This window comes from Ruditapes philippinarum, unplaced genomic scaffold (assembly GCF_026571515.1).
Source record: "Ruditapes philippinarum isolate M1 unplaced genomic scaffold, ASM2657151v2 ctg856_1_1_1_1, whole genome shotgun sequence".
Classification (NCBI taxonomy): Eukaryota; Metazoa; Mollusca; class Bivalvia; order Venerida; family Veneridae; genus Ruditapes; species Ruditapes philippinarum.
The window spans coordinates 245,161-271,998 of NW_026862309.1; the positions used below are offsets into that span (position 1 = coordinate 245,161).

The 26,838-nt window shown below is 33.6% G+C and overlaps 3 protein-coding genes across 3 annotated transcripts; all 3 read left to right on the plus strand.

Annotated features, from left to right (window-relative positions):
• The first annotated feature begins 166 nt into the window (after nt 1-166).
• On the plus strand, nt 167-6,919 carry LOC132718618 (alpha-amylase-like). Its single transcript, XM_060702334.1, has 7 exons — nt 167-291; nt 2,967-3,103; nt 3,384-3,535; nt 4,158-5,254; nt 5,555-5,866; nt 6,078-6,309; nt 6,639-6,919. Exons 1-7 carry the CDS (start codon nt 222-224, stop codon nt 6,880-6,882), a joined length of 2,244 nt encoding a protein of 747 aa, XP_060558317.1. The 5' UTR covers nt 167-221; the 3' UTR covers nt 6,883-6,919.
• Nucleotides 6,920-9,967: 3,048 nt separating this feature from the next.
• Nucleotides 9,968-15,131, plus strand: LOC132718619 (alpha-amylase-like). The gene is made up of 7 exons (XM_060702335.1): nt 9,968-10,113; nt 11,399-11,544; nt 11,890-12,041; nt 12,376-13,466; nt 13,931-14,191; nt 14,450-14,690; nt 14,846-15,131. The coding sequence occupies exons 1-7, from the start codon at nt 10,056-10,058 to the stop codon at nt 15,078-15,080; spliced, it is 2,184 nt and encodes a 727-aa protein (XP_060558318.1). The 5' UTR covers nt 9,968-10,055; the 3' UTR covers nt 15,081-15,131.
• Nucleotides 15,132-20,502: 5,371 nt separating this feature from the next.
• Nucleotides 20,503-26,567, plus strand: LOC132718620 (calmodulin-like). The gene is made up of 5 exons (XM_060702336.1): nt 20,503-20,756; nt 21,429-21,459; nt 22,034-22,177; nt 23,313-23,555; nt 25,355-26,567. Exons 1-5 carry the CDS (start codon nt 20,754-20,756, stop codon nt 25,381-25,383), a joined length of 450 nt encoding a protein of 149 aa, XP_060558319.1. The 5' UTR covers nt 20,503-20,753; the 3' UTR covers nt 25,384-26,567.
• The last annotated feature ends 271 nt before the right edge of the window (nt 26,568-26,838 follow it).

Sequence of the window (26,838 nt, forward strand, 5' to 3'; positions counted from 1 at the left end):
CATAAGAAAGAATTTTAAGACGCCGGCTCGAACCTACAGCAGGAGAGGTAAGTGATTTGAAGGCAAATGTGCCACTTTCTGGTATAAAGATCGCCCCACTTAGGTTTATCTTTGATGTCTATGACATTATATTCACGACCTATAGTCATATTATTTCTAGATACTAGTAATTTACTAAAAGAAAGCCAATCGTACTTACAGTATAGATAAGACAGTGAACTATGTTGAAAGTCTGTGACAAACAGAACAAAATGACAGCTACCGTCTGGATTCTGTTTTCATTATCCTTTGGTAAGATTAGTTAGCATAAATGTATCTTAATAATCATAACGTGATTGATTGATTGATTATAAATGCAAATTATAATAATGGCAACTCTTCATTGTATAATTTATCTGCCGATTGTCAGTGCTGTTTCCTAAATATCAGGGCTCTTACATCCCTGTAAACATGCAGCGGTTGGGCCAACCACAGAAAATCGTCATAGGAAAATCGTTGTTGGGCCATGGTTGGCCCAACTCTAATTAACATGTACTATAAATGCAGTTGTTGGCCCAACGTCGAACCAACCATAAGTTAACGCCAGCGACATTTCTGCATTGGCCCAATAACGATAAATATGTACTTTAAAACAGATGTTGGGCCAACGTTTGACCAACGATACATTTTCGTCAAATATATTAATTACTGCACCTGACCCAAAATTTATTTTTTTAAAGACAAATATGCATGTAGATATTTTACTGTATATAAACAGTACACTACAATGAGTAAAGACTAAAGTTTATAATGTTTTTTTGAAGCCATATTCAATATTGTCACATTCAAGAAATACTCATATAAATTAAATGAGACATGTAAGAAATAATTACTTTTTGAGTCTAGAAATGACCAAAGCCCAGGCTATGCAGTATAGTAGGGGATATGTATCAATATATCTATAGAAATCTTGAAGATCTGATGTATAATCTAAAGCAATTATACATGTGCTGGAATAACCATAATAAACCTCCGGAATCTTCCACTCTGAACTCTAATTAACCTCTGGTTATGTTATCAATGAATGAAAATAGGATCATTTTGGCACTACCCATCCTTTCCCTCGCTTGATTTCGAAGCTGCGTGGACGTGTTTACAGATAGAGCTAAATAAATTTGTATTAGACTGCAATTTCTCAACACTGAAAAATGTAAGTAGATCTAGAGTTTTTTACTTTAATCTTTTAAATAAACCCTTCTAATATATTAATGTATTTAAACCTGCACGGAATCAGTGTTTTAAAACCTGTTATACTATCCAAGTGACCAGGTCATGTGATTAATACAAAATGGCGGATTGGTAAAGGAAAATACTTTGATGTTTTCAGGTAAACAAGCCAGAATGAATTTGATTTTTGTAATGAAATTAAAACCATTTAATTCTATCAGTGTTTATCAGCTTAAAATATGATATGTTTATAATTTTACATCTGAATTTATTGTGATAACTGCAAAAAAATTGCAAGTTAGTAAAAACTGACAAGCTACAATTGGCACTGCAGTGTTAAGCTCATACAATCTGTTCTGAGTATAAATAGGTAATTATGATTGATTATGAGTTATTTGCAAAATTCTGCTTTGTTACTAGACTTTTTAACAGTTACACCACTCATTGCAGTAGAGTGTATACGAAACTTTGTGTAAATTTAATTTGAAGTGTAACTTCGCATTAAACACAAATTACTTTAACCGACTGCAAAAATTGTTTTTATTTCATTTCAGACATTGGGAGAGCATTGTTCGCCATGTTATGTCTCACACTTTGTCTCAGGAAGTTGCCCTAGAATACAACTGGGTTGGAAAAGGCTCGAAAAAAACATTCGAAAAACTTAGACTTAAAAAAGTCATATTAGGTTTGTATTTTTGCTTTTTCAAAGGTGATTTCACCGGTGCTAGAAAATTATTTTACACTGTGGGTGTAAGATGTGACTCTTGTGTTGTAAATGATCATCATAACTCAGAATTATGCCCCTTTTTAACTTAAAAATTTTAGGTTAAAATTTTTAAATTTATGTCAAATATCCTCTGTTGCTATTAAAATAAGTAATTTAAAAATATTTCTTTACTATCAAAGTCTTATCCGCCCTTAGCTGCTATTTTTGCATTTTGACAGATTTAGTGTGCTTTTTTTAGTAAATTATAATAAGTAGTGTATATTTAAATAAAATCAGTAAAACTGTATAAATTTCAGATGCTGTAAGAGGAAAGAGACAGGGTCTACTAAATAATGAAATCGAGAAGACAATGAAGGAGTGCCTAAGATATGACAAGGATAGGGAAGGCGGGCAGAGGAAGAGATTGACTAAAAAGTTGCAACAACAAAGAGAAGAAAATGAAAATGATATGTGAACAACATTTAGTAATAAATTGTAGTAATTAGTATATATTTTGTTTTTTTGATGAAAACAAGGCATTGGGCCAACAAAGGGCCAATGTTTATTGTAGGAAACCAGTCAGTGGGCCAACGGGGGGCCAACAAGAAGAAGGGAAACCAGTTGTTGGGCCAACAGAGGGCCAACGATAGGAAGGAAAACCAGTCATTGGGCCAATGGAGGGCCAACGATAAGAGTAGGAAAGCAGTCGTTGGGCCAACCATATACCAACCGTTGGCCCAACGTTGCCCCAATTAGCAAATTGACATTGGGCCAACGTTGGCATTATGTGTTGGGCCAACAAAAGCAAATGTAATTGGCCCAACGTTGGGCCAACTACTGTCTGCTATCTGGGATATTGTTTTGTATCGTTCACATCCCGTCTAGACTATAAAAGGATGTAGATACGGTATCAATCACATCGTATGATCTTACCAATGTTATTTCATGATCATAATATCTAAATAGAACGGATCAAAAATATTAAAATACTAATAATAAAACGTTTCATGAAAAAATCATGGTAATTTTAATAATGAAGCGTTATGTTTTCCAGCTTCGGTCTTTAGTGAGTACACGGACCCACATTGTAATGGTAAACAGGTAATTGTTCATCTGTTTGAGTGGAAATGGTCAGATGTCGCTCTAGAATGTGAACGCTTCCTGTCCAAGAAGGGATTCTGCGGTGTCCAGGTACTGCCATTTAGTTTGGATGTTTGTGTTAAAACTTGCTCGAAATTATTTTGCCATTTTTATATTTCATATGTAAAGGTATGTAAATACTTGTATACAATCTTACAGATAATGTGGAATTATATTATGTGAGTAGGTTATCCAGCTTTCGCGAGGTCGGTTGATCTGTGTTGCAAAAGTAACAACTACACTACAAGATTGCGCGTTAGATATTTCTTTCTTGTTCTTACCTTTTTACACTTTACCCGCATAAAACGAATCCTTGTGATAATATTTCAAGATTTCTCCCGCCAATGAGCACGTGATTGTGACATCTCCTCCTCGACCTTGGTGGGAGAGGTATCAGCCCGTCAGCTATAAACTACACAGTCGAAGTGGTACCGAGGCAGAGTTTGCTGACATGGTCGCCCGGTGCAAGAAAGTCGGCGTCAGGTGTGTTACATATGATGGCATTTATGTTTAACAAACTCGTTAATTCTTTTTTCTTTCTTTTTTCTCCTCTTATTATGACTACTATTATTTTATTTCCCTTACGCTCTTGGTAAAGTTGTAAGTGTTACAATTTTCTTTAGCAAAAACTGAAGGTAAACAAATCTTGATTATTTTAATACAATAATTGACAGGGTTATTTCTCTTGTATGCGCCATAGGCTACCGTTTTGATACAAGGCAATTTGTCATTATCTAAAATGCATATTTGTATGTGTGTCTAAATCTGACATATTTGTAAATATCTGACATATCTTCAATGATCTGTCATGCTTTGGAATTTTAGTAGTAATGTAATTTCATTTTCGATACAAGGCACTATGTTACATTATGTTTATGTTCACATTCGTATAATGTTAGCAATAGATATATATTTATATATGAGCGTATTATAATAATATAAGTAGATATTTATTACCATTGATTTGTAGTTATAAAAACACACACGGAACAACGTAACTACCCAAATAATCAAAGAAATGATTGTTCAAAGTTGTTCGCGAATCAACAACTAGTTTTGTGTTCAATGTTTTATGTGTAATTTATTTTTGTTGTCTTTTTGCCAGAATTTATGTTGATATAATTCTGAACCATATGGCTGGTCTTGGTCGGAATGGCACTGGTACAGCAGGCAGCCATTTTGATTCGGACAAGTTTGATTTTCCTGGTGTACCGTACGTAAAGGAACATTTTAACAAATTCTGTCCGTTGAACGCTTGGACAGACGAACATATGATGAGGGATTGCTTCCTTGTTGGACTCACCGATCTTGATCAAAGTAACGAGTATGTACGAAATAAGATCATTGCTTTCTTGGACAAATTCATTGACTATGGAGTTGCTGGTTTCCGTGTTGATGCGGCAAAACATATGTGGCCAAAGGATATCGCAGTAATACAACAGAAGGTCAAAGACCTGCCCGAAGGCGGTCGGCCTTTCTTTGTACACGAGGTTATTGATCAGAGTAATGGACCGATTACAACACAACAATATACATCTCTTGGGTATGTAACTGAGTTTAGATATTGCCAGAAAATTAAAGAGGGTATCGAAGGTTTCGGTCGCCTAGGTGGGGTTGTTGACTATGGATGGGGTATGACAGATTCCGAACATGCTTTTGTTTTTGTTGATAATCACGATAACCAGCGTGGACATGGAGGTGGTGGATCTATCATCACATTCGAAAAAGCCAAAGAATATAAAATGGCAGTAGCCTTTACACTAGCGAATGATTATGGGTTCACTAGGGTTATGAGTAGTTACTTTTATGGCGACAACAGCGATCAAGGTCCGCCACATAATGCAGATTTTTCTACCAAAGATGTAAAGATAAATTCTGACCAGTCATGTGGGAACGGGTGGGTATGTGAACATAGATGGCGTCCTATAGCCAACATGGCGGCTTTCCGCAATGCTGTAGTCGGAACGAAAAAAGAAAATTATTTCAATCAAAATGACCAGGTAGCATTTTCGAGGGGGAATAAGGGATTTTTTGCAATGGCACGTGCAGGCCACATGGATGAGACGCTACAAACTGGACTTCCGGCTGGAGAGTACTGTGATCTTATTTCAGATTGTTCTAAGAAATTCAGAGTTGATGGTAACGGGATGGCTCACATTACCATTGACAACGCCAATGAACCTATCATTGCTTTTATCGTTGGTATTTGCATATTTCATTATTGAAAGTAATATATGAGTAAGTTGAAATAGTCTGATGTTAAATCTAAATGTAAATTTGTTTTAAACCTTTTATTTAGTTGTTTCATGATTGAATCTTTTGTTTAAATCTAAAATTTTCATTTTTTATGTGTAACAAACATCCTTTCATATGTCAGACTTATCACCACAAATGCTCATTTGTTTTGTCTTTTTTATGTAAATGACAATCTTAAAGAAAATGTTCATTATGTCTCATTATTTTCCATCATAACAATTGATTGTTCGGTGTTACAATTAATAGGAGGCCCTTCATCAAGTTCTGGGACTAACAGTGGTTCTGTGTCCGGCTCTGGAGTCGGTACTACTTCTAGCTCTGTATCAAGCACCGTTTCCGGTCCAACTTCTAGCTCTGTATCAAGCACCGTTTCCGGATCCGGCGATGCATCCTCAGCAAGTACAACGAAAGAAGTGACTGATATTACAAGCACATTACCCCATACTACCCCGACAGTTCCTTCCGGTTGGGCTCGAACAATTATCATGATAGAAAAACAGACAGTAAATGGGCAGGATTTATTTATACGCGGAGGTTTAGATCATGGAAGACACTCGGGTTTGAAACGTTTCTCAATTTGCATAGTTTCTGCTGTTCATTTAACACCCTTACGATTTGTGTCCTTCATGAGGCATATAACATATATGTTGAGCATGACTTAAAACATAAGTTTATAAATTACAAATATATTTGTATATTATTTTGATTATTCCACATGAAATAAAAACTTTACAATTCAATATAAAAATTAGATGACGAATATTTTCAGGATGTACTCATGATGCCAGAACAAGCGCATGCGCGATTCCAATTCGTTACGGTACGCAGCATACTGGTTCTCATTACGACAAATTTAACGCCTGGTCTGTCAATGACAATTTCCTGGATTGGTACGGGTCTGAACCTAACCAGGGAAGATACAACGGTATCATGGCCGAGGGGACACCTGCTGTATGGACTACAAACAATGCCGGGAGCCCGGGATACAGCAAATTAAACACGTATATATAACAATACTACGTTATCTGTAATACTGGCCGGAAAATTCTGATAGGTATAATAAGGGCCAATACATTGTTTGGACTTTTAGGATTTTTCTTAAACTATTGGGCAACAAGATTTTAAGATTGTTTGCTAATTATTTTGATGTTAAAACATTATTTGATTGTCTTATATTTCAGCTGTTATTAAAATATATACAATGTAGCCGACATTTGTGACAACAAGGTGAGAGAGACTACAAGCGATTCAGTTGCCTTTTAAATTGTTTAATCTCTACATGCGACACTATTGATTTATTGAATATTCAATTGTAATGTAATAATTGCAGATACGGTCAGCATTATTGGCTGGTTGATGTAGACATGGATTGCAGTAAGACAGCTAACGGATGGTTTGAGATCAAGGCAGTTGTAAACGGTGAATGGGAAGGAAACATCCGAATCAACAGTCCATGTACCGGGAGTGGGTCTAATACTTTACCAGAGCAAACATTTAACCACTGGGCAAGGTGCGGAATGATGAATGTATTCCACTTCAACAGTGGAAGTTGTGAAATTGTTGATATACCATAACATTTTTATATGTAAGAACAAGAAGAAATATATCTAATCTTGAGTCTTGTTTTACTTTACCACCATTAAGTCATTATCATTGAGATACCATATTATCCCAGTATTAGACACACCTTTTGATCTTTGTAGCCAACAACTTATTTTAAGTAATATATCTTATTTTTATATACGTTAATTACTGATTTCACAGTTGTAAACTTTCCTTTCCAGTATGTAACTGAAAAATACACAGATTTCATCTGTGACAATCATAATAAGATTATCAAATGATAAACTACTAAATCATTTTTTGTTTGTTTGTTGTAATTTTTACAGTCGTTTTTATAATTTATGCATGTATCTATATTCCACACATATACAGGAACCGGTACCGTTGGCCTAGTGGTTAATGCGCCCGCTTTCGGATCGAGAGGTCGAAGGTCCAAGCCCCACGGGGAACGTTAATTGAAGGATGAATGTTTCTCGTTGGACTCGTTCTGAAATGGCCGCTTCGTGAGCCGCGAGGTAATTAAAATGAATGGTTACCGATTTATATCCGTCTGGTGCCTGACATATATAGTGGTAGGAGTTGATTTGTGGTAATCGTTATTGGCCCACCGTTAGCGGTAACTACATTACGGGGACACCAGTGAAGAGCGGTTTCGGTAGTAGCCGTAAGGTTACGGTGAAAACCGGAACTCCGCCCTCTACATCCAACATGGCTACTGTAATAGCAAAAGCGACGATGAAGCTGAAAAAAATGATTTAACAACTTGAAACTTTGAGCAGTCCGATTTGTGGCAATGAAAAATAAGAAGAAGGGTGTAAGCTGCAAATACTTTTGCTGCTTAGTTTGTTTACTGCTTTTTATAAATGTTAATTTCGCAACACACATCCTGTACATGGTATGCAAGCAAAGGGTGTCTCATAAGTCAGAAATGGATGGCCCTTTCAGTAGGGATGACACTATAATAAACAAGACCTTTAATATAACTATTAGACCGTTAAAGGCGTTTTTATCGTACACATGTATTCATTTCCAGCCTAATTGTGTTTATGTGCTTTTATTTTCTTTAAAAATAATATGTCAGCTACTTATGGTGATAATTGCTACACAATGTAGTAAATAAAAATTAATAGCAGCCGCGTTGGGGGAAAAAAAAAAAAAGGGGGTGGGAAAAACCCCCCCCCCCCAATAAAAAAAAACTTGTTGTTGTTAATTATACCTAATATTATACCTAAAAAAAAAAACCCGGTCCCCTAATTTTTGTAATACCCGATATGATTTTTAAAATGCTACAGGATTCCTTGGGGAAATTCAATAATAGATGGTCAATTTAACGGCGAGTAGATGAATTACATTATGTATATAGATAACACTAATAATACATGTTCGCACACATGTCAGTTCTGGTAATGAAACACTCTGACACATTGAGCGGTGCTCGTACTGAAAGTCACACAATTATTTCAACATAAAAGAACAGAGGTGCGAGCTATAGCGCCATCATGTTGGCAATAAAATCACAGATTGATTTATTGTCTACTATAGAATAGCTATTTATTTACTAGGAGTTCCAGATCAATAATATTATCATTGAATCAGGTATTGACCAGTTGTCTCTTATTACTTGTTTTATCGACCATATAAAGCTATTAACTTTAGAGATTTTTTTCACTACATAACAGGGGCCTTATCAAGGCCCCTTCACAATTCCAAAATTCACAACTTTCACAATACAAACTTGTGATTGCTGCCACAAAAAGGTTTGTCAATACATTTTCAAAGTATATTTAGCAGTTTTATACCTTTAAATACCCATAAATATTCCTATTTATTCACAACATAAAGTAATCGGGGCTATTAAAACATTGCATGTTGAAATATTTCAAGCAATTTGAATTAAACAAATTAAAGAGTAAAGTTTTGTTGTGAATCGACTTTCAAAAATTGTGTCAATATTGCGCTTATTCTTTCACAATTTTAAGAAAATTATGCTAAAATTTCACAATTTGAAGAAAAATTGGGCTTTGTCTTTCACAAACCAAACAAGTCAAAACTAACAATATGGGGGAACAACCTCTGCTGGAGTTCATCCTTGTTAATTGCTGGAACTAACTTTTCCTGCCGATCGGCAATAATGTGTATAAAGTTATATCTGATGAAATATTTTATAAAAACTGAAAAAACAAACGTAAAATCAGTTGTTTTCATAATACATGTATAATTATTGTTTCTTGACACAGAATGTCTATGCAATGTTATATACATGAATATTATATGTGAATAGAATAAAATGTTCCGGAACAAAATATTTCTCTTCTATATTAAGTAGTGTTTGCTATGATAAAACACATGTCCCACTTGCTTTGAATAAGATATACTGGCAAATATCTTTCATTCTAATGTATTCTTTAATAATTTTTATCACAATATAAACAATAAGACAGCAAATATATATAGCTTTATACACATTAAACATTTTTTTCAGGAATCATATAATAGTTTTCTTGTCTGTTATGTGTAAATATACATGTATACTTCATAAAAGCTTTGGTTTTAGTTTGACACACACAAAGCTAATCTTTAGAACGTTATCTATGTATTTAATTACAAGCACTAACAAAAAGACTACAGCAATATTCAATAAGTATGTAGTTAATGCTTAATGAGGGTACCAAGAAGAATCTTCCTTTTATATTGGCACGATACACATTTGGACTATTACCTAAGTGCACGATTGTGGTTAAAACATGATTTTATGTGGTCACTGTACAGTGAGCAATTGACATAATTCCGGGGATTTTATCTTATTTTAAGTAATCGAACAAAATTCTTAAGATTAAGTACGAAATTAAGATTTAATTCAAAAGTCTACAGCAAAATCAGCCACATCAAAAATGACACGAAAACGAAAATGTAAAACTTAAAAAAAATCTGTTAGTTTATTAGCGCATCAAACACCTATCAGAATAAAATTAGATAATTTTAGTTTGCAAATTCTGTAACATTACATATATACTAGTGATAATTTCAATAAGGCATAAATGCACAGTTTGATAAGACAATGGTAAATTTATAAACTTTCATTAAAAGATACACAATAGAATAATGCCTGTCAGAGATAAAAGATAACGAAACCTCCTATATACAAAAAGGTCATTTGGAGATATCATACGTAGACACACTATCAATGATACCAAGACTTGTTAAGAATATGGACCGTTTTGTCAAGTTATGTTTATTTGCAGGTATGTTCTTTTTTGTAAAACAGAAAATTTGTAGATTGCCTATTATGATTCTAACCGTGCGACAAGTGCATACCAAGATCATCCGACACACCAGGGCCGTTAGAACGTGGTCTGTACAGTTCGCTCTATAGTCAGTACATATTTTGGTATTTTCTCTTAAAAGATAAGTGGTTCTGTTCAGATTGAAACATGGACAGGTCCGTAGGAGACATTAAGCATTCATAGCAAGAGTCATGTACATTTAATTTGTAGTACGAAAGTATGTAACCAACCTGATGTAAATGAACTACCGGTACATGGTATTAAATGATGGCATCTTGAAGTATAGACGGCACATTGTCATTTAATATTTCTATACACATCATCATAAATTATTGTAAAAAATTAAAAGTTTTCAAAATTTAAAAGTCATGTTCAATAATTAATTCCTTGTAAAATTATTTAAGCTACATTGGTACATTTCTGAAACACTGCATATAATTTAATTACGGTTGTTTTCTATGAAAAATTTAAGGTGGTTCTTTTTGTCATATAACGTAACATAACATAACATAACATAACATAACATAACATAACATGACAGTAGTTTTTCTCTGACGGGCTTAATGGTCGAATTCAATGTCATTTTATACAATATATTCTTTATTAGCGTAGTTAATTAAAGTATGACCCCCTTAATGTGCACTATCAGGAACTGTACAATTTACGACATAGGCCTAAAGGATACCTGTATGTAAAATTTAAACAAAGTTTACCGTATGGTTTACAAGTTATGGACATTTTTATGAATAAAGCTCGGTTATTAGAATGGCTCTTTTTCAGAAATGATAATATTCTTCAATGCGATGGGGGGTCTTACCGTTTGTTTGTTTATTTGTTTCATTTTACGCCTTTTCTCAACAGTATTTCAGTCATATAGGCGGGTAGTTTCCTAATTATCGATCCTGGAGAGTTACACCAGTACAAGACTACCTTCCTCCGTGCTAAACTACCAAAGTATCTCCCGGGGATCGAACCCACGACTGTCTACTAGTAAACCAAGACACTTAAAATCATTATGTAAACTATGGGACATAATACGGCGTGCAGCCATATGTCCCAGATAAAGTATACGCGTGAATAAATGACACTGGATATTCTCCTTTTTTCCACAAAATCAGTCTTAAAATTTATTGAAATAACGATCTATAATTTGGCACTGTATAGATTACATATTTTTTACATTGAACATCCCTGAAGTCATCAGATGTAATATGATACAAATTTTATAATCTGATTTATAAAGTGTACCTATCAACAACTTCTGGTGAGTACACGGACCCACATTGTAATGGTAAACAGGTAATTGTTCATCTGTTTGAGTGGAAATGGTCAGATGTCGCACTAGAATGTGAACGCTTCCTATCCAAGAAGGGATTTTGTGGCGTCCAGGTTCGACAAAAATATTTTAAACATTTGTCTTTGTTTTAAATTACTGCTGATAAATATTTGTATACACATTATTATGAATCATTCTTTTAAATACTACTAATATTCATTTGAAGGAGCTCCACTGAGGACTGACAGGTAATTTAGTGTCCAAAAAAATGTAAACAAATTTATTTTAGATACAATCGTTTTTAAAACTTGTCTTCTGTTGCATCAGCATGTATAATTTTTGAAATACCACGATTTGTTAAAGTCATGGGTAATGTATAGGAAGTAACGAACAATGATATATTCAATCATTGAACTCGTGATTATTTTCAAATCATTCATGACACTGATACATTGAAGGTTTCCCCCGTCAATGAGCACGTGATTGTGACATCTCCTCCTCGACCTTGGTGGGAGAGTTATCAGCCCGTCAGCTATAAATTACACAGTCGCAGTGGTACCGCCGCTCAATTCGCTGCTATGGTCGCCAGGTGCAAGAAAGTGGGCGTCAGGTAAAGATAAGAATTCATTAAAAGAGTCCTGAAATATGAAAATCATTAAATTATATTTCTCAATGTGTCCTTTATTTTTCATATTAAGACAGTTAACGTATATTTGATCCATACGTCAATTTCAGAATTACACAGAAATGATTAAACTTTGCAAACGTTTTGACCAAGACCAGTCGTCTATCATGTTACAGTATTGGATTTGTTGTATTAAGAAAAGTATACTCTATATTATTACTCTATATTTGTTTGATTAAAGTTCATTTTTGAAAGATACTACGTAATAAACTACAACTGTCCTTTTCACATGAAATGGAACTAAGTTTTAATCTTTCAGAATATATGTAGATGTAGTGATAAACCATATGGCCGCGCTAGGACATAATGGTACAGGAACAGCGGGCAGTTATTATGATGCTAATAATTACGATTTTCCTGAAGTCCCCTATCAAGCACAGCATTTCAACAAACACTGTGAATTAAATTCATCAACCAATGTTCCAATAGTAAAGAACTGTTACCTTTTAGAACTCACAGATTTAGATCAAAGTCTTGAATATGTCCGAAATAAAATTGCTGCGTTTTTAAATATTTTAATAGATTATGGAGTTGCGGGTTTCCGCGTGGACGCAGCTAGACATATGTGGCCAAAAGACATTACTGCAATACAAGAAAAGGTAAAGGATTTACCGGAAGGAGGTCGACCATTCTTCTACCATGAGGTGTATGATATCGGCAACAATCCTATAACAACACAACAGTACACACCTCTTGGTTATGTGACCGAGTTTAGATATTGTCTAAAAATTAAAGATGGTATAACAGACTTTCGTCTTCTTAATGATACAGTTAATTACCATGACAACATGACTGACTCAAACCACGCCTTTATATTTGTAGACAATCACGATAACGTCAGAGATAAAGGAGCCGTGTTAACTTTTATGAATCAAACAGAGTATAAAATGGCAGTGGCCTACACTTTGGCTAACGATTATGGATTTACCAGAGTGATGTCGAATTATTATTTTGGAGAAAACACTGATCTTGGACCCCCGCATAATTTTGACTATTCGATTAAAGATGTGACAATCAAACAAGACAATATATCATGTGGTAATGGTTGGGTTTGTGAACATAGATGGCGCTCTGTAGCAAACATGGTTGCATTTAGAAATGCTGTTGTTGGTACAAAGAAAGAGAATGTTTACAACCGTAATGATCAGATAGCTTTCTCTAGAGGGAACAAAGGATTTTTCGCTATGGCGCGTGACGGTCATATGAACATGACGCTGCAGACAGGACTTCCGCCGGGGAAATACTGTGACATCATTTCCGATTGTGCCAATCAGATTTCAGTTGACGGAACCGGAATGGCCACCATTGTGATTGATGATAAGAATGAACCAGTTGTCGCCTTTATTGTTGGTAGATACATGTATCATATAAATGATCAATATTAGTTTTAATCATCGGCAATAGTTAAATAGTGAAATACACCTTACCATTGTTTTAATTTAATCAGCTGGAATTATTCGGAATGTAGACAAAACCACTTATTTCGAGAAATATATATTTCAAAGTAATGGCATTTTTACATGTGACCAGTGTCTTAATTGGTAAAAATTTTAAACAGCGACGTTTTCATGCCAAATATTTTAAATCTGTAGATTTTTAGGTAAAACAGAACATCATTTTACTTTTTCTGGAAAAAACTCAAGATAATTTACGTCTAAAAATCATCATTATTACGAAAAAGCAAATGCACAAATGAAAATGCTTTATAAAGGGTTTGATAACTTTGTTTACATGATTTTCATTAAAGTAACTAAAACGGACCCGAGAGTAAAACTAGATCAGTGTTCTTAAAACAATTTTTATCGTTGCTTCAGGGCGACCTTATATGAATGCTGGTACAACTGTAAGCTCCGCTACAGGTTCAACAAATGGCCAACTAATAGGTCCAACAACAACAAGTCATTCAACTAGTTTAAATACTTCATTTCCCACCAATCATGTGACAACAACAACTGCATCGCTAACATCCACACCGACATCTGATTTCAAAAGAACTGTTATTTTAATTGAACGACCAACTCAAGAAGGACAAGATTTGTTTATTCGAGGTGGCTTTGATAAAGACCGACATCCAGGTTGATTTTCATAGTTGTAGTGTTTTCATTAATAGTTATACAGTTGTTATATTAATCAATTTCTAGTTATACATAGTAGACTTGTTTATTCTTTATATATTTATAGTTATATGATGGTATGTTGCAAATCAATAAGTAAAGACAATTGTTAACATATAAACGTTACATGCGTTCAATATTTCAAAAGAATATTTTACTAGTGCTTATTGTAATGCTCTAATAACAATTATAAACAAACCCATGCTTGTCTTCTCTCAGAATGTGCTCACCTTCAAACAGTTACCGCATCAAACCCTTGCGTGATTCCGATTAAAGATCGTCATATTGGAAATGGATCACACTATGCTAAGTACAATGCGTGGTCTGTAAATGATAACTTTTTGGACTGGCAAGGTGCAGAACCTAATCAAGGGCGTTTCAATGACGCTTTGGCTCAAGGAACACCGGCCGTCTGGACAACAAATGATTTAAACCATCCTGCATTCAGTCCTTTTAATGCGTAATACAATTATTTTTATTTCTCACTTTGATTAAAAATTCGTAAAATCGATATTTTTAAACTACTATCGTTTTCAAAACTTTTAATTTTAATGTTCGATTGATATGTCAGTATCATACGAGCGGTTCAAAAATGTTGTTTTTTGAATGTTTTAGATACGGGAATCACTATTGGTTGGTGGATATAGACATGGACTGTAGCAAAACTGAAAATGGTTGGTTCGAGTTAAAGGCTGTCGTCAACGGACAGTGGGAAAATAACATCCGTTCAGATCCTTGCACTGGTGCAGGACCTGTTCCGGCTCCAACAAAGAATCACTGGGCAAAATGTGGAAGGCTAAATGTTTTCCATTTTAATGATCCAAGATGTGAAATAAAGGACATTCTTTAGTTTGATTGTTAGAATATCTTATGCTGAATAGCAAAATTTAGAATGATATAACAGCTTGTTTGTATTTATTGGGCCTTCCGGATCTCGAATAACAAATGCATTTCTGTTCTAATGCGATATAGCAATTTAAAAATCTCCTTAAATTGACAATGAGAAGAAATAGACTTAACGGAATGTAATTCAAGGCAATATACAATGTAAATCAGTCCTGACATCTCGACCGCATATTTTACACTCTTTATTCACACCTTTGTCTGTTCGACAATAATCTTTTGAATTGTTACAATCGGTTTTGAACAAGAATGCAATTGTTTTTATCTTATTCTCATGGGAAACCGAGCACAATAATAGAAATATTGAAGAGAAAATAATAACAAAAATAATAATAAACAAACACCGGAATGTCACATTTTATTTAATAAGGACTGACATGTTGAATTGAAGGACCCGGACACGATTATCTGTGCTGTCTTGGCAATACATTGTAATTGGAAATATCAACACTATGATTATGTACCTTTTGTAACTTTTGACTATTCTCAGAGGAAATAATGCTGTTGTATCACCTATATTAAAGTGACATTTTGTATCACTTATATTAAAGTGACATATTATGATCATATTTTCATTGTAAATTTGAGCTGAATAAAGCCTGAATTGACTGTACATTGTAAGATTGGTTGTGAAAACGGCGATTGACCAACAGTTGATATTGGAAATGTTTAAAAAAAGGCTGTCCCACTCTTTTATATTAGTAAATCGAACACTTCAGGTAAATTGAGATGAATATTTACAGAAATCTCCTTGAAACACACGATTTGTTTATCGGGATAAATATGGTAGAATATAAACTTATTCATTTTGACATTCACCTGTTTTGTCACTATATATTCTTGGATGGGAAATGCATAATGTAACTTTAAGTACGGAGACTCTTTACTAATTGAACAGTTATCACCCTGTATAATTAATAAGCATGGTCAAAAAAGTTTTTAAGGGTTTCGACTTCCTTCAAGAAAATAATATATACTGCCTCATCTGCAATGATGACAGTTTAAGTATACAGAACAAATATATTCTCATAAGCTATTGATTTCCGTAAGGAATTAATTAAAGTGTATAATTCATATATCTGCTGAAAAAATGTTTGAATTTTCAAATAGATTACTTCTAATATGGTTGTATGAAAAACTTATGGTATAAATATAGTACATTACCTTAATTAAAAGCGAACATGTACGAGTAAAGCGTTGCCCGGTCGAGTTTTGCGTAATTGTTTTTTCCCCTAAAATTTCATTAACGTGTTATTTCACGTGGAACCGAAATGCAATGACTGGTTTATCAGTTTATCGGTTTATAACAATAATTTATTTATTTCTTATCGCATGGTTTTGAACTTTTCTTTGTTCTTTTCTTACCTATTATACTCAGTTCACTTTCAATGAGCATTTGAAAACTGTATTGATATTTAACAGTGTAGTTTTTTTCATTGATTCATATAGGAAAAACTGAACTAATAAATAACAGTTGAGTTTCTTTTCACACCTTCTATATATCAGTGGACTTTTTTCACAGAGGCTCCAATGGGACAGGGTAAACGAACAGTCCAAGTAGTAATAAATATAAATTAGATAAAAAATAAATAAAAATAAATAGATAAATTATAAAATAACCAAAGATAATTAATGAAATGAATTTATTCTCATATATACAACTGCTAAAATCAAAAGGTACATCCACTGAATGAATTAATTCCACTGAAAGAAAAAAAAAATCTTGAATCAACATTACTTTATCGAAAAGGTAACAGTTAACAATCCGTCTCTAACATTGGACGTCTTTACGTTTACAAGGGTTATTTTATTCTGTTTTGGTCTTGTCATAAATAGTTGTAAGTAAGCTTACGACAGCATTGGCTGGTATTGGTTTATTTTATCTGATTCCATTTAAAACAAGTGGCACAAGGGAGAGAGAGAGAGAAGTGCATATGGCAAGAACAAAGAAAAAGGTTCCAAACTATGCGATATGTGGCCTCCTAAACAATATAAAGAAACACAAACACAAAACATCATAAGACAATAACAACTACTTAGTATTTCATTAAGATTTTGTCCTAAAACTATTTTAGATATTAAATATCATTTATACGATTTTCATTTACAAATATTTTAACAAATTTACATGCATAATAATTATTATAACATAATGACAGAGTTATGCATTAAGATATTTATTTGATCTGCAAGATAAGTTTTTATACTTATTTTTAAAAGATGTCAGAGAATTAGAAAAACGTATATTAGATGGTATTCTTTTCCAAATCTTTGCACTATTGTGACAAAAAGTATTTTTACCTAATAATTTTGGTGTTTTTTACATTTTCTATTTTTTGTTTTGTTTTTTCAATACATAAAGTAAGTCCATTACAATAAAAACTTTTTGTTTCGTGCATAATATCATATTATGTATAAATGCATGGATGGATAAACATACTGTCCTTAGATATACAAGTAGCCTACATATTGAGATCTAGAAACGACATATAAACTAATAAGAGATAGTACTACATTATAATTTATATAATTCCCCTCAGAAATAAGTGGATAATCATCTGCAAAATTATATAGGACCTGAAAGAGCATTAGCACCTTAATTCGACATACCCATTAATTCGACACCTTTTTAACAAACATCATGAAATCTCAAAAATAAGCTTTTTAACTGATATTTTGATCGATAGTTACGTCTATCATTCATTTGATGACGTCATGAAAAAAATTCAGACCACATAGGTACCGATTTCGCTGACATTGGTTAGTACGAAAGTGTGCCTCGAAAATGTGAACATAAAAAGTGGCTTCTTAGGGCCCAGTTACACAGACGGTCGGTCCCCAATCGGTCATTTAATTTTAAATTTACTCGCTGTTATGATCGGTTGTCATGCGTGATTTTATTTCTGGTTTTCTGTGTAAACGGCCATCGGTGACAGAAAGCAAACTCAAACGGGAATGGGTCGATGATTAAATGCTGAAATACTTTTGGTTTTTATCGTTTGTAAATCGGAGCTAAATCGGGCGTAACGCTGATTAATCGGTGTTTGATAGCTAGTCATCAGTGATTAAACACTTTCCGTCAGATATGGCCGGTGATTCATATTTGGTTATCTTTGTCCGATCGGCGATATCGGTGATTAAGAGCTTGCATATCTCGTGATATAGGTTGCCGTCGGTTATTTTTAAAAAAAATTCACCGATCGAGAATTTTAAACGTGTTTAAAAATCCCAATCGGTAATTTTTCACCGATGAAACTCATCTTTCCCCAATAGCAGTTGATAGGTGGAAAACAGGTGACCAATAGGTGATATCGGTGTTAAATACGTTGTCATCGGTTCACTCCATAATTTGGCTAAAAAAACTACCGATCAATCACCGATGGCTCTGTGCAACTGGGGTGTTCGGAAACGTGTAAGAGGTCGACTAAATACTACTTAATTTTTGTCATATTCTGCTATTGTTAACTTTTTAAACACACTTATTGAAGTTGTTCTTCAAACTGGACCTTCAACAGCTTATCTAGAGCCAAGGCGTGAGTGTCGAACGTAGGAACCAAATTTAAAAGGAGGTTCGTTAGTTTGATAAATGTGACAGAATCAACTAACTTAAATCAAACTGACCAAATATGACATTTCATGTACGTATATTGTATTTGGCTGTGGACGAATAAGTATTAACTATATTCCGTTAACGATGTTCGTTATTGAGGTATCAGATGTCGCTAATTAATTCTTAATTAAAAATAAAATACATTTCATAAGTAACATGTAATGGTAATGTTTCGTGATGTTGTTTATTCTGAAAAGCAGGTATACAATGTATTTAGTTAAAATAAACTTCAGCTATAGGTATATCAGTGTTTAAAATTGCCTAATTGTGTATGTACATGTCAAGTGAAGCTAAAAAATAAATATTGCAGATGTTCGCCATCAAAGTTGATCAACGTTGTGTCTATGTTTCAAAGTGGTGTTAAATGAAAGAAGATAAAATACAGCAATGATATTTGGCATACTGAGGAGAGCTATAACTGATAAGCTTAAGGGAATTGCACCAACTGGTTTGACAACAGTGAGTGCTGACTGCAAAACTACGCTTATTTGTTAATTATGCATGAAAATTAACAAGTCTAACTCTTAGATCATTAAATATGGAAGAAACACACTTTTAAAGACCATTTACCTGGAAAAAACATGTGCCGGTATCAGTTATTTTAATACCGGTAAGTTACACGCTACACCGGCTCCCTTAGTTAAGTGGCAGACTTGCTTTACTTTTGGCCATCAGAGATACATAATTAATTATAATTAATGAACTCTACCGATTATGTATTCAGAGTAGGCCTATGATTTAAACTAAGAACTAATATAAAAAAAGAAATGTTTCCGTTATACAGCCTGTCCATGGTACATAATGTACACTGCTGGCGCAATGTAATTCGAAATCCCGGTTCAAAGATAAATAATTAACCTTTTTCTCTATAATAAAATTATAAGTGTAAGACATACAAAAATGTATCTACACGTGCACATTTTTACTGATTCAAGAGATGAACAGATCTTCCTTTTAATGCAATATTCTTTCATAATTATGTTTCGGTCGTAAATTGTTATTAATAGTGTTGGAATTCATTTTACTTTTATATTATTTGAACTTTTAATGTATTTCTTAAACCTTAATTAGAGTGTCGAATTAAGGATCACCATGTTGAAATACCGGACCCTCAACGGACAAAGCTTAAATACTATTATAACATGGAAAACCTTAGATGCTACCTAAGAATTAGTGTTTGAAAAGCGCGCGAAAATGTCGGATACTGTAAATTGCAGTGTCGAAATTAGGATAGTCATAAAAATGTTAAATTGTAACGAAAATTTATTGTAAGGTATCGAAATATGGGTATTTTACTCTAGAGATTTCCTAAGTTCAAATAATTAATTAGGTCTAAAATAAATAATTTCAAGAGCTAGTTTTTTGCTTTGATCAATTAGATCTATGTGTAAGCTAATTAAATAAACATAATTGTATAACCGAAGAGTACAATTTCTCAACTCATATTTCAGGTATTTATTTCCACGTTCCGATCGCTGTGAGTGTACACACCTTTCCAGAATAAATATGCATGTACCAGTCACATCCTAGCAAAACAATATTTTTACAACAGTCAGTGAATTGAAACAAGGCCAGCTTTTTGTAATTGGTTCAGATGAATAATAAAGCCGATAGCTTTTGTGTGCTGATGATTTGTTGTGGACACCTTGTGGCATCTCGCTATTGATTATCTGTTTTCGCCGATACTGCGGCAGCTGTCGCAATGCAGGTAAATTCTAACCAATGAGAGAGGGTTTAACAAATAATTAGGATGTAGGCAGATAACATGATAAAAAGTAGTATGCATGATGTTTTGCTGAGGCAGTTTACTTATGAAGCTAAGAAGGATATAGAAACCGAATTTTTGTTAACGATTTGATGTACTGTTCGCGTTGTTATTTTGTAAAAGTTATTGTTGGATTTTTCGTTTAGACGTACATAGTTTTCTATCCAGCGGATTAATACTATACATTTCCTCAGCATCAGTAACATCACCGAGTATTAGTTGTTGTGACAGGAAACTAATCTAAAATGGTGAGTCGATACTTTTTACCGTCTAATCTTCTAACTACAGTAATGAATTTATTTTTGAATGCTTCAAGCATGGCAAATTTGTTGATATATTCAAGCTTGAAATATGTAATAGCAATGTTATAAGGATGATTTTGAACTTGTGATAGAGTGTTTAAAGGCCCATTGTGCCTCAGAAATATTTTTGATGTCGTGTTATACTTTCGAAGAAGTTAATCATGGGCAATATATAGCCTACCTGAACAATTACTTGCATCTGTTGCTTTTTCAGGTTTTAGAAATCAGTAGAGGTATAATGGTTCACTATTTTGTATCGGAGTTTGTTTACAATTTTGCTACTTTCAAAACAAATAACATCACAGTCAGGTCCACTTTCTTCAGGTCATAAGGATCTTATATACTCTGAAACCATTATTGAAACACTATGAAACTCATGTTTGTCCTTTCTAAAGAAGGGGAAATACGGTAGATATTAGTTTCTGAGGCATAATGTGCCTTTAAGCAAAAATAAACTCATTAGTATAATTAACTTTGAAAACAAGTGTTTTACTGTGCTTATATTACTAGTTGTATAATACATTTGTAAATTCCTGATTTTGGTATTCACAAAGCAAGAATTAACATAACAATCCTTTTGATGTTTATTTATACTCTAACTTTAATATTTATTTTCAGGCTGACCAGTTGACTGAAGAACAAATTGCTGGTATGTTTTACCTTCCGAACATGATTGAAATTAGAGTTGAAATCTCCATAAAAGACATATATTTGTAAATGCATTTTGTTATTGTCATTGATAGAATGCGATTTTTTTTGGAAAATTTATAGTTTATTGTAATGCTGACCATCAATTACGATTGTAAAAACTTATCTATAGGAATTTGACTTGGATTCACAAACCACTGGTAACAAAATGATCAATCTGTTGGGACAGAGATGATAAAATCTCTGCTTAAATATCCGCACTGTGAGTTGTATATATCTCTTTTTGGGGGCTAAAACTGCCACATTGTCATGGCAGTGCACTGGGAAATGAAACCTTTTCCTCAGCGGCATCAGGTGGGTAATTGCAAATCATCTTGACTGCAGTACACATTGTAGTGGATGCCATTAAAGAACACTTTGATTTTACCTATTTGAAATTGAAGATTTAATAGTTGAATATGTTGGTTTTATTCAAAAGTTCTGTGTATTCAAGATCCTTATCGTGACATTGAATACTAAGTTATGTTTCTTTGCCATTTAAAAGAATTATTGCTCAAGCTGTTATAATTTTTCAGAATTTAAGGAGGCGTTCAGTCTTTTTGACAAGGATGGTGATGGCACAATCACAACAAAAGAGTTGGGAACAGTAATGAGGTCCTTGGGACAGAATCCTACAGAAGCAGAGTTACAAGACATGATTAATGAGGTGGATGCCGATGGTTAGTTTTGAAGCATTTTTTTTTTGCTGATAATTATCAAGCATTGGAAAAGCAACATTTCTAAAGTTGCTACATGTAACTTTTTTCAACATTTGTTCTTTTGATATGCAGTTGTTTTGAAAGTAATATATAGAAGGTACGCAGTGTCTTCCTTTGTGATGCTGAAAACTACTTATCATTAAAGATAACTTTGGTTTGCTTTAAATCTATATAGGTGTGACAGGAGAAAATGTATAGCCTTACATGAATTCGAACTTGGGACCCACGGAATACCGTTTCTGCTTATACATCTCCCCTTGATAGTGAACAGTTCTGAACTGTGACATACTCCCCTGCTATATTAAAATTGTTCTCAAATTTCTAAGGGTTACAGAGTAATGCTAATTAAACTCTGAGCTTTATCCAGTCATGGCCCCATGTTGGGCACCAAATGTTGTAAAGTGAGAAAATGGGCAGCCTGACCGGGACCCCAACCCGTACCCTGAGGAATACTGTTACACAGATCTTCTGACTGAGCAGACAAGCCGCTTGCACATCTTACCCCCTTAAAAGTGAACAGTCCTGAGCCATGACATAGCTGAAAATAAATACAACAATAGCAGTATCTGTCAGTACCTCCAGTATTAAAACAGTATTAGGTACATCAAAAATTTATACTGGAGCAGGCTTCTGTTAGATGAGGATGATTTTTCAAAAAAGGCTTTTACTGAGCTATGTTGTTTCTGTTAAGGTATGACTGCTAATATTATAGGCACTATTAGGAACTGAAAAATTGACAATATAGGATAATTATATGCTTGAAATGTCACCTGAATGCAAAATTAACCATATGGTGTACAACTTATGAACCTTATTCTGAACTACATGGCTATTAGAAAAGCTTTTTTCAGAAATGAGAAAACCTTTAATAATGTATAGTATCATCGTTATGAAAAATGTTTTCCTGTTGATCATTGTTAAGAAATGAATTTTTGTTTCCAATTGGAATGTTTGACATATATATTTAAAGTTTCCCTACTCCACCCATTTTAAACACTTGTTTCATTATTTCCTACTTAGAGAGCCTTATACAAAATATCCTGAAAATTTTATATATGTATAAACCAACATGCAGTTAGTTATTTTTTACTTTCAGGTAATGGAACTATAGACTTTCCAGAATTTCTCACCATGATGGCTAGAAAAATGAGAGACACAGACTCAGAAGAAGAAATTCGTGAAGCATTCCGTGTATTTGACAAAGACGGTAATGGATTTATTAGTGCAGCTGAATTGAGACATGTGATGACAAATCTAGGAGAAAAACTTACAGATGAAGAAGTAGATGAAATGATTAGAGAAGCTGATATTGATGGTGATGGTCAAGTAAACTACGAAGGTAAGATGATTTATGTCCAGTTATAACTTAAGTAGTGTCCTAGAAATTTTTCAGGCTTCTAGTGAGAAAGCTAGTTAAAGTATTTCTGATTGTAGTAAATACATTCAATAACGTGTTAATGTTTCGGTACCAAAAGCCTAACTGTTTTCATTAAATGGCAATCAGTCTTGGTTCAGCCAGAGTCATTGGTCTTAATTGCTTATCTGATTTAATAGAGGTAACTTTTGCCAAGCCCTCTTGCGGAGAGTTCGGCATAGTTGTCACAATGGGGATTTGGTGTATGTACGTGCTACTGTCTGGATTATGCTTGTCCTGGTCGTAACTCGGTCACAAGTCGGCAGAATTTCAAATAACTTAGCACAAATGTTCACAATAATGAGACAGCATTTCATGTGCAAGAACCATGTGGCTAGATCAAAGGTCAAGGTCATACTTGAAGTTCAAATGCAAAATAATGACCCCAAACAGCTTATCTCCACCATTTTTCTATCACTAGCTGGTGAAATTTCAAATAACCTGGCACAAATGTTCAATATGATAAGATGGCGTGTCACGCGCAAGAACCAATTGGCAAGGTCAGATGTTAAGGTTTTACTATCATCTGGATTATGCTTGTCTGGGTTGTAACTCTGTCATTAGTAGGCAGAATTTCAAAAAAACTTATCACAAGTGTTCACAATAATAATACGGTATGCTCCAATAATGAGACGGCATGTTGTGGGCAAGAACCGTGCTGGTACAGAAGATCAACATAATTTGACTGCATGTTCGCCGCAAGAACCATTTGACTAGGTCAAAGCTTTAGGGCATACCTCAAGATCAGATGTGACAGCAGGCTGAACATGTTGCCCTTGGGCATCTAGTTGTTCATATTTATGAACAAGTTGATAGATGCCTCATTAGAAAATTTATTGTACAGACACCATTTCAGCGTTTGACACAAAAAACTTTTTTATACTTTAAGTATTACACATAGTAGCTTTTTAAATCCTGACTTTCCTTAAGTGGAGAACCAGTCTGTTGTACCCACCATTTTGTTAAAAGTAAAATGCTTAACAAAGGCTAGTGAAATGCTTAATGGTGTGTAAACCAAAGAGTTCTGCACAGTTTTGCAGCTGAAGTCTTTAATGATAGTTATTCTTTAGTAAAAGTAAAATGTCTGTAAAATATAGTTTATTCTTGGGTATTTTTATGTTCTTGAGTATTTTTATGCTGTTGAATTTGTTATAAAGTAATTTAAGTTTATCAGACTTTCTCCACTCATCCCAGTCAGGGATTCCTAATTTTAAAAGTGTCAGCAAGACTTTTCTCCCCAGAATTGTGAAGGGGAGGACTTCTGTATAGGCAGAGGAAAAGAAAAAACATGACTATAATAATTTATTTTCAGTGTTGAACAACGTTTTAGCTGGATAACCAGAGGGAAATACCTTTTGATTTTAGGAGTCCTTTCTGAAAGGAATGTATGAAAAAAAGTTACATGATGAATTCAGCAATTTGATAAAATTTATTTGATTTTCACAGAATTGCTTTCACAAAGGAAGAAGCAATTTTGAAGACTTGCACTGCCACAATAGAAAATTGTGTCTTGAAACTCCTTATCATCTTTGTAGTCACTAGACCAGGATTTTTTTGTTAGCATGCCAGTTTTGGAGTTCCTTCCCAGTATTTGGTGTCCAGGGTTCTTTGGGATACCCTTGTTGTTGAGGGCTGATTTCTCTGATAATTTTTGGAATGCCTGAGAAACTTTGTTGAATTTATGCAATGACATTTATTCTTAATTTGTATTTTTGTGCTTTTAGAATTTGTGACCATGATGACCTCTAAGTAAAGACTGACTGCTACATATTTTTTACCAATTGTGGGACTAGTTGTTGATGTCATGTTGGGTGTGAACGGATGTGGACAGTATTTCCAGTTTTACAGGCTCTGTCGCAGGAATACAAAGAGCATTATTAACAAACTGCCTTGTCAGATTCAGTTCATGTTCAGAACTTTTAAATGATTCCAAGTATTCATTGGCAAGTCCCGAAATGTTGTACTGTGAATTTTTAAATATCTAACAAATATAAAGAAATGATTGACTATTCTATTAAATTAAACGAACAAAAAGATACTTTCTTATTCACAATCCAATAAATCATTTTTTATTTCTGTAGGACTTACCGAATTAGATACATTTATGTTCATGTTTGCGGTTTGGTGTGTTATTTACAAACTTTGTATACTATGAATTGATAAGTCATAATTTCATATGAATTGTACTTTTATTCAGTGCCTATTTAAGTGGTATATCGAATTTGCTATAAATGATGTTATTTTATTATTTTATATCATTGTCAAGTATATATTGTTTTGGATTGTGAATGATTTTTACGTGCAATTTTTTCTTGGTGTAAATGTTTTAGAAGTTATATACTTGGGGGAGAAATATGTTGCATCCATCAAATTCTGTCATCTGGAAAAAAGAATGTGCTCATCCATTTTCTGAGTAATTGTGATATATTTGTCTTAATTTTGTTTTAAAAACTTGCATTCCATCTTGGTTGACAAGCTTTCTGTTTTTAATAATTTTTTTTTTAAATCAGGATATTCATTATGATGGATTTGTCCATGATTAAGGCGTAAACCTTATTGTTTAGATTGCCTGTTTTTATATTTCTTAATTTTCTTTTATATATATATGTATTTTTATAGGGCCTTTCACTGGTTATCGCAAAAGAAAATCATTTTTTAGGAAACCCTTTTTATAACTAAGACAATTTCTTATGGGAATTAAAAGTTGCTTTTTGTCTACATTTGAGCAATAATGTAAACATTTGACTAGATGTATGTTATTGTTGAACACAACCTTTTAAACTACTAGTCAATGTCATTTAAATAGTCTGGCTATGACAAGTCATTTTCCAGGTCATTTTATTTCTTGTCACATTCTACATCTTTTACACTCTTTCTATTTATTGTTCTTTATGTACATATGGCTTCTTAAAGATGAAAATAAAATTATAAATTCTATTACTGCCTTTTATGTTAATTTATTACTTTACCTGAGCATGTTCTCATGGTGAGCTTATTTTGATCCCTGTCAGTCCTTGTTTGTTGTCAACAATTTCTTAAAGCAGTATGCCTCCAGCTTCATGTTTCATGAAAAATTTTAAATTGTATTTATTAAGTAAAATATGTTAAGTATGTGTTGCAAACAACACTTAAAGTCCATATAAATTACTGAAATGAGGTCAAATATGCGAAAATAGCCCTCACTGTGTAATCAACACAGTAGAAATAA

Coding starts and splice junctions, on each gene's coding strand:
- LOC132718618 (XM_060702334.1), top strand. CDS start 222: ATGTTGAAAGTCTGTGACAAACAGAACAAAATGACAGCTACCGTCTGG. Junction 292..2,966: donor TCTGTTTTCATTATCCTTTG/GTAAGATTAGTT, acceptor TATGTTTTCCAG/CTTCGGTCTTTAGTGAGTAC. Junction 3,536..4,157: donor TGCAAGAAAGTCGGCGTCAG/GTGTGTTACATA, acceptor TCTTTTTGCCAG/AATTTATGTTGATATAATTC.
- LOC132718619 (XM_060702335.1), top strand. CDS start 10,056: ATGATACCAAGACTTGTTAAGAATATGGACCGTTTTGTCAAGTTATGT. Junction 11,545..11,889: donor AGGGATTTTGTGGCGTCCAG/GTTCGACAAAAA, acceptor GATACATTGAAG/GTTTCCCCCGTCAATGAGCA. Junction 14,691..14,845: donor GCATTCAGTCCTTTTAATGC/GTAATACAATTA, acceptor TGAATGTTTTAG/ATACGGGAATCACTATTGGT.
- LOC132718620 (XM_060702336.1), top strand. Junction 21,460..22,033: donor GACTGAAGAACAAATTGCTG/GTATGTTTTACC, acceptor ATAATTTTTCAG/AATTTAAGGAGGCGTTCAGT. Junction 22,178..23,312: donor TAATGAGGTGGATGCCGATG/GTTAGTTTTGAA, acceptor TTTTACTTTCAG/GTAATGGAACTATAGACTTT.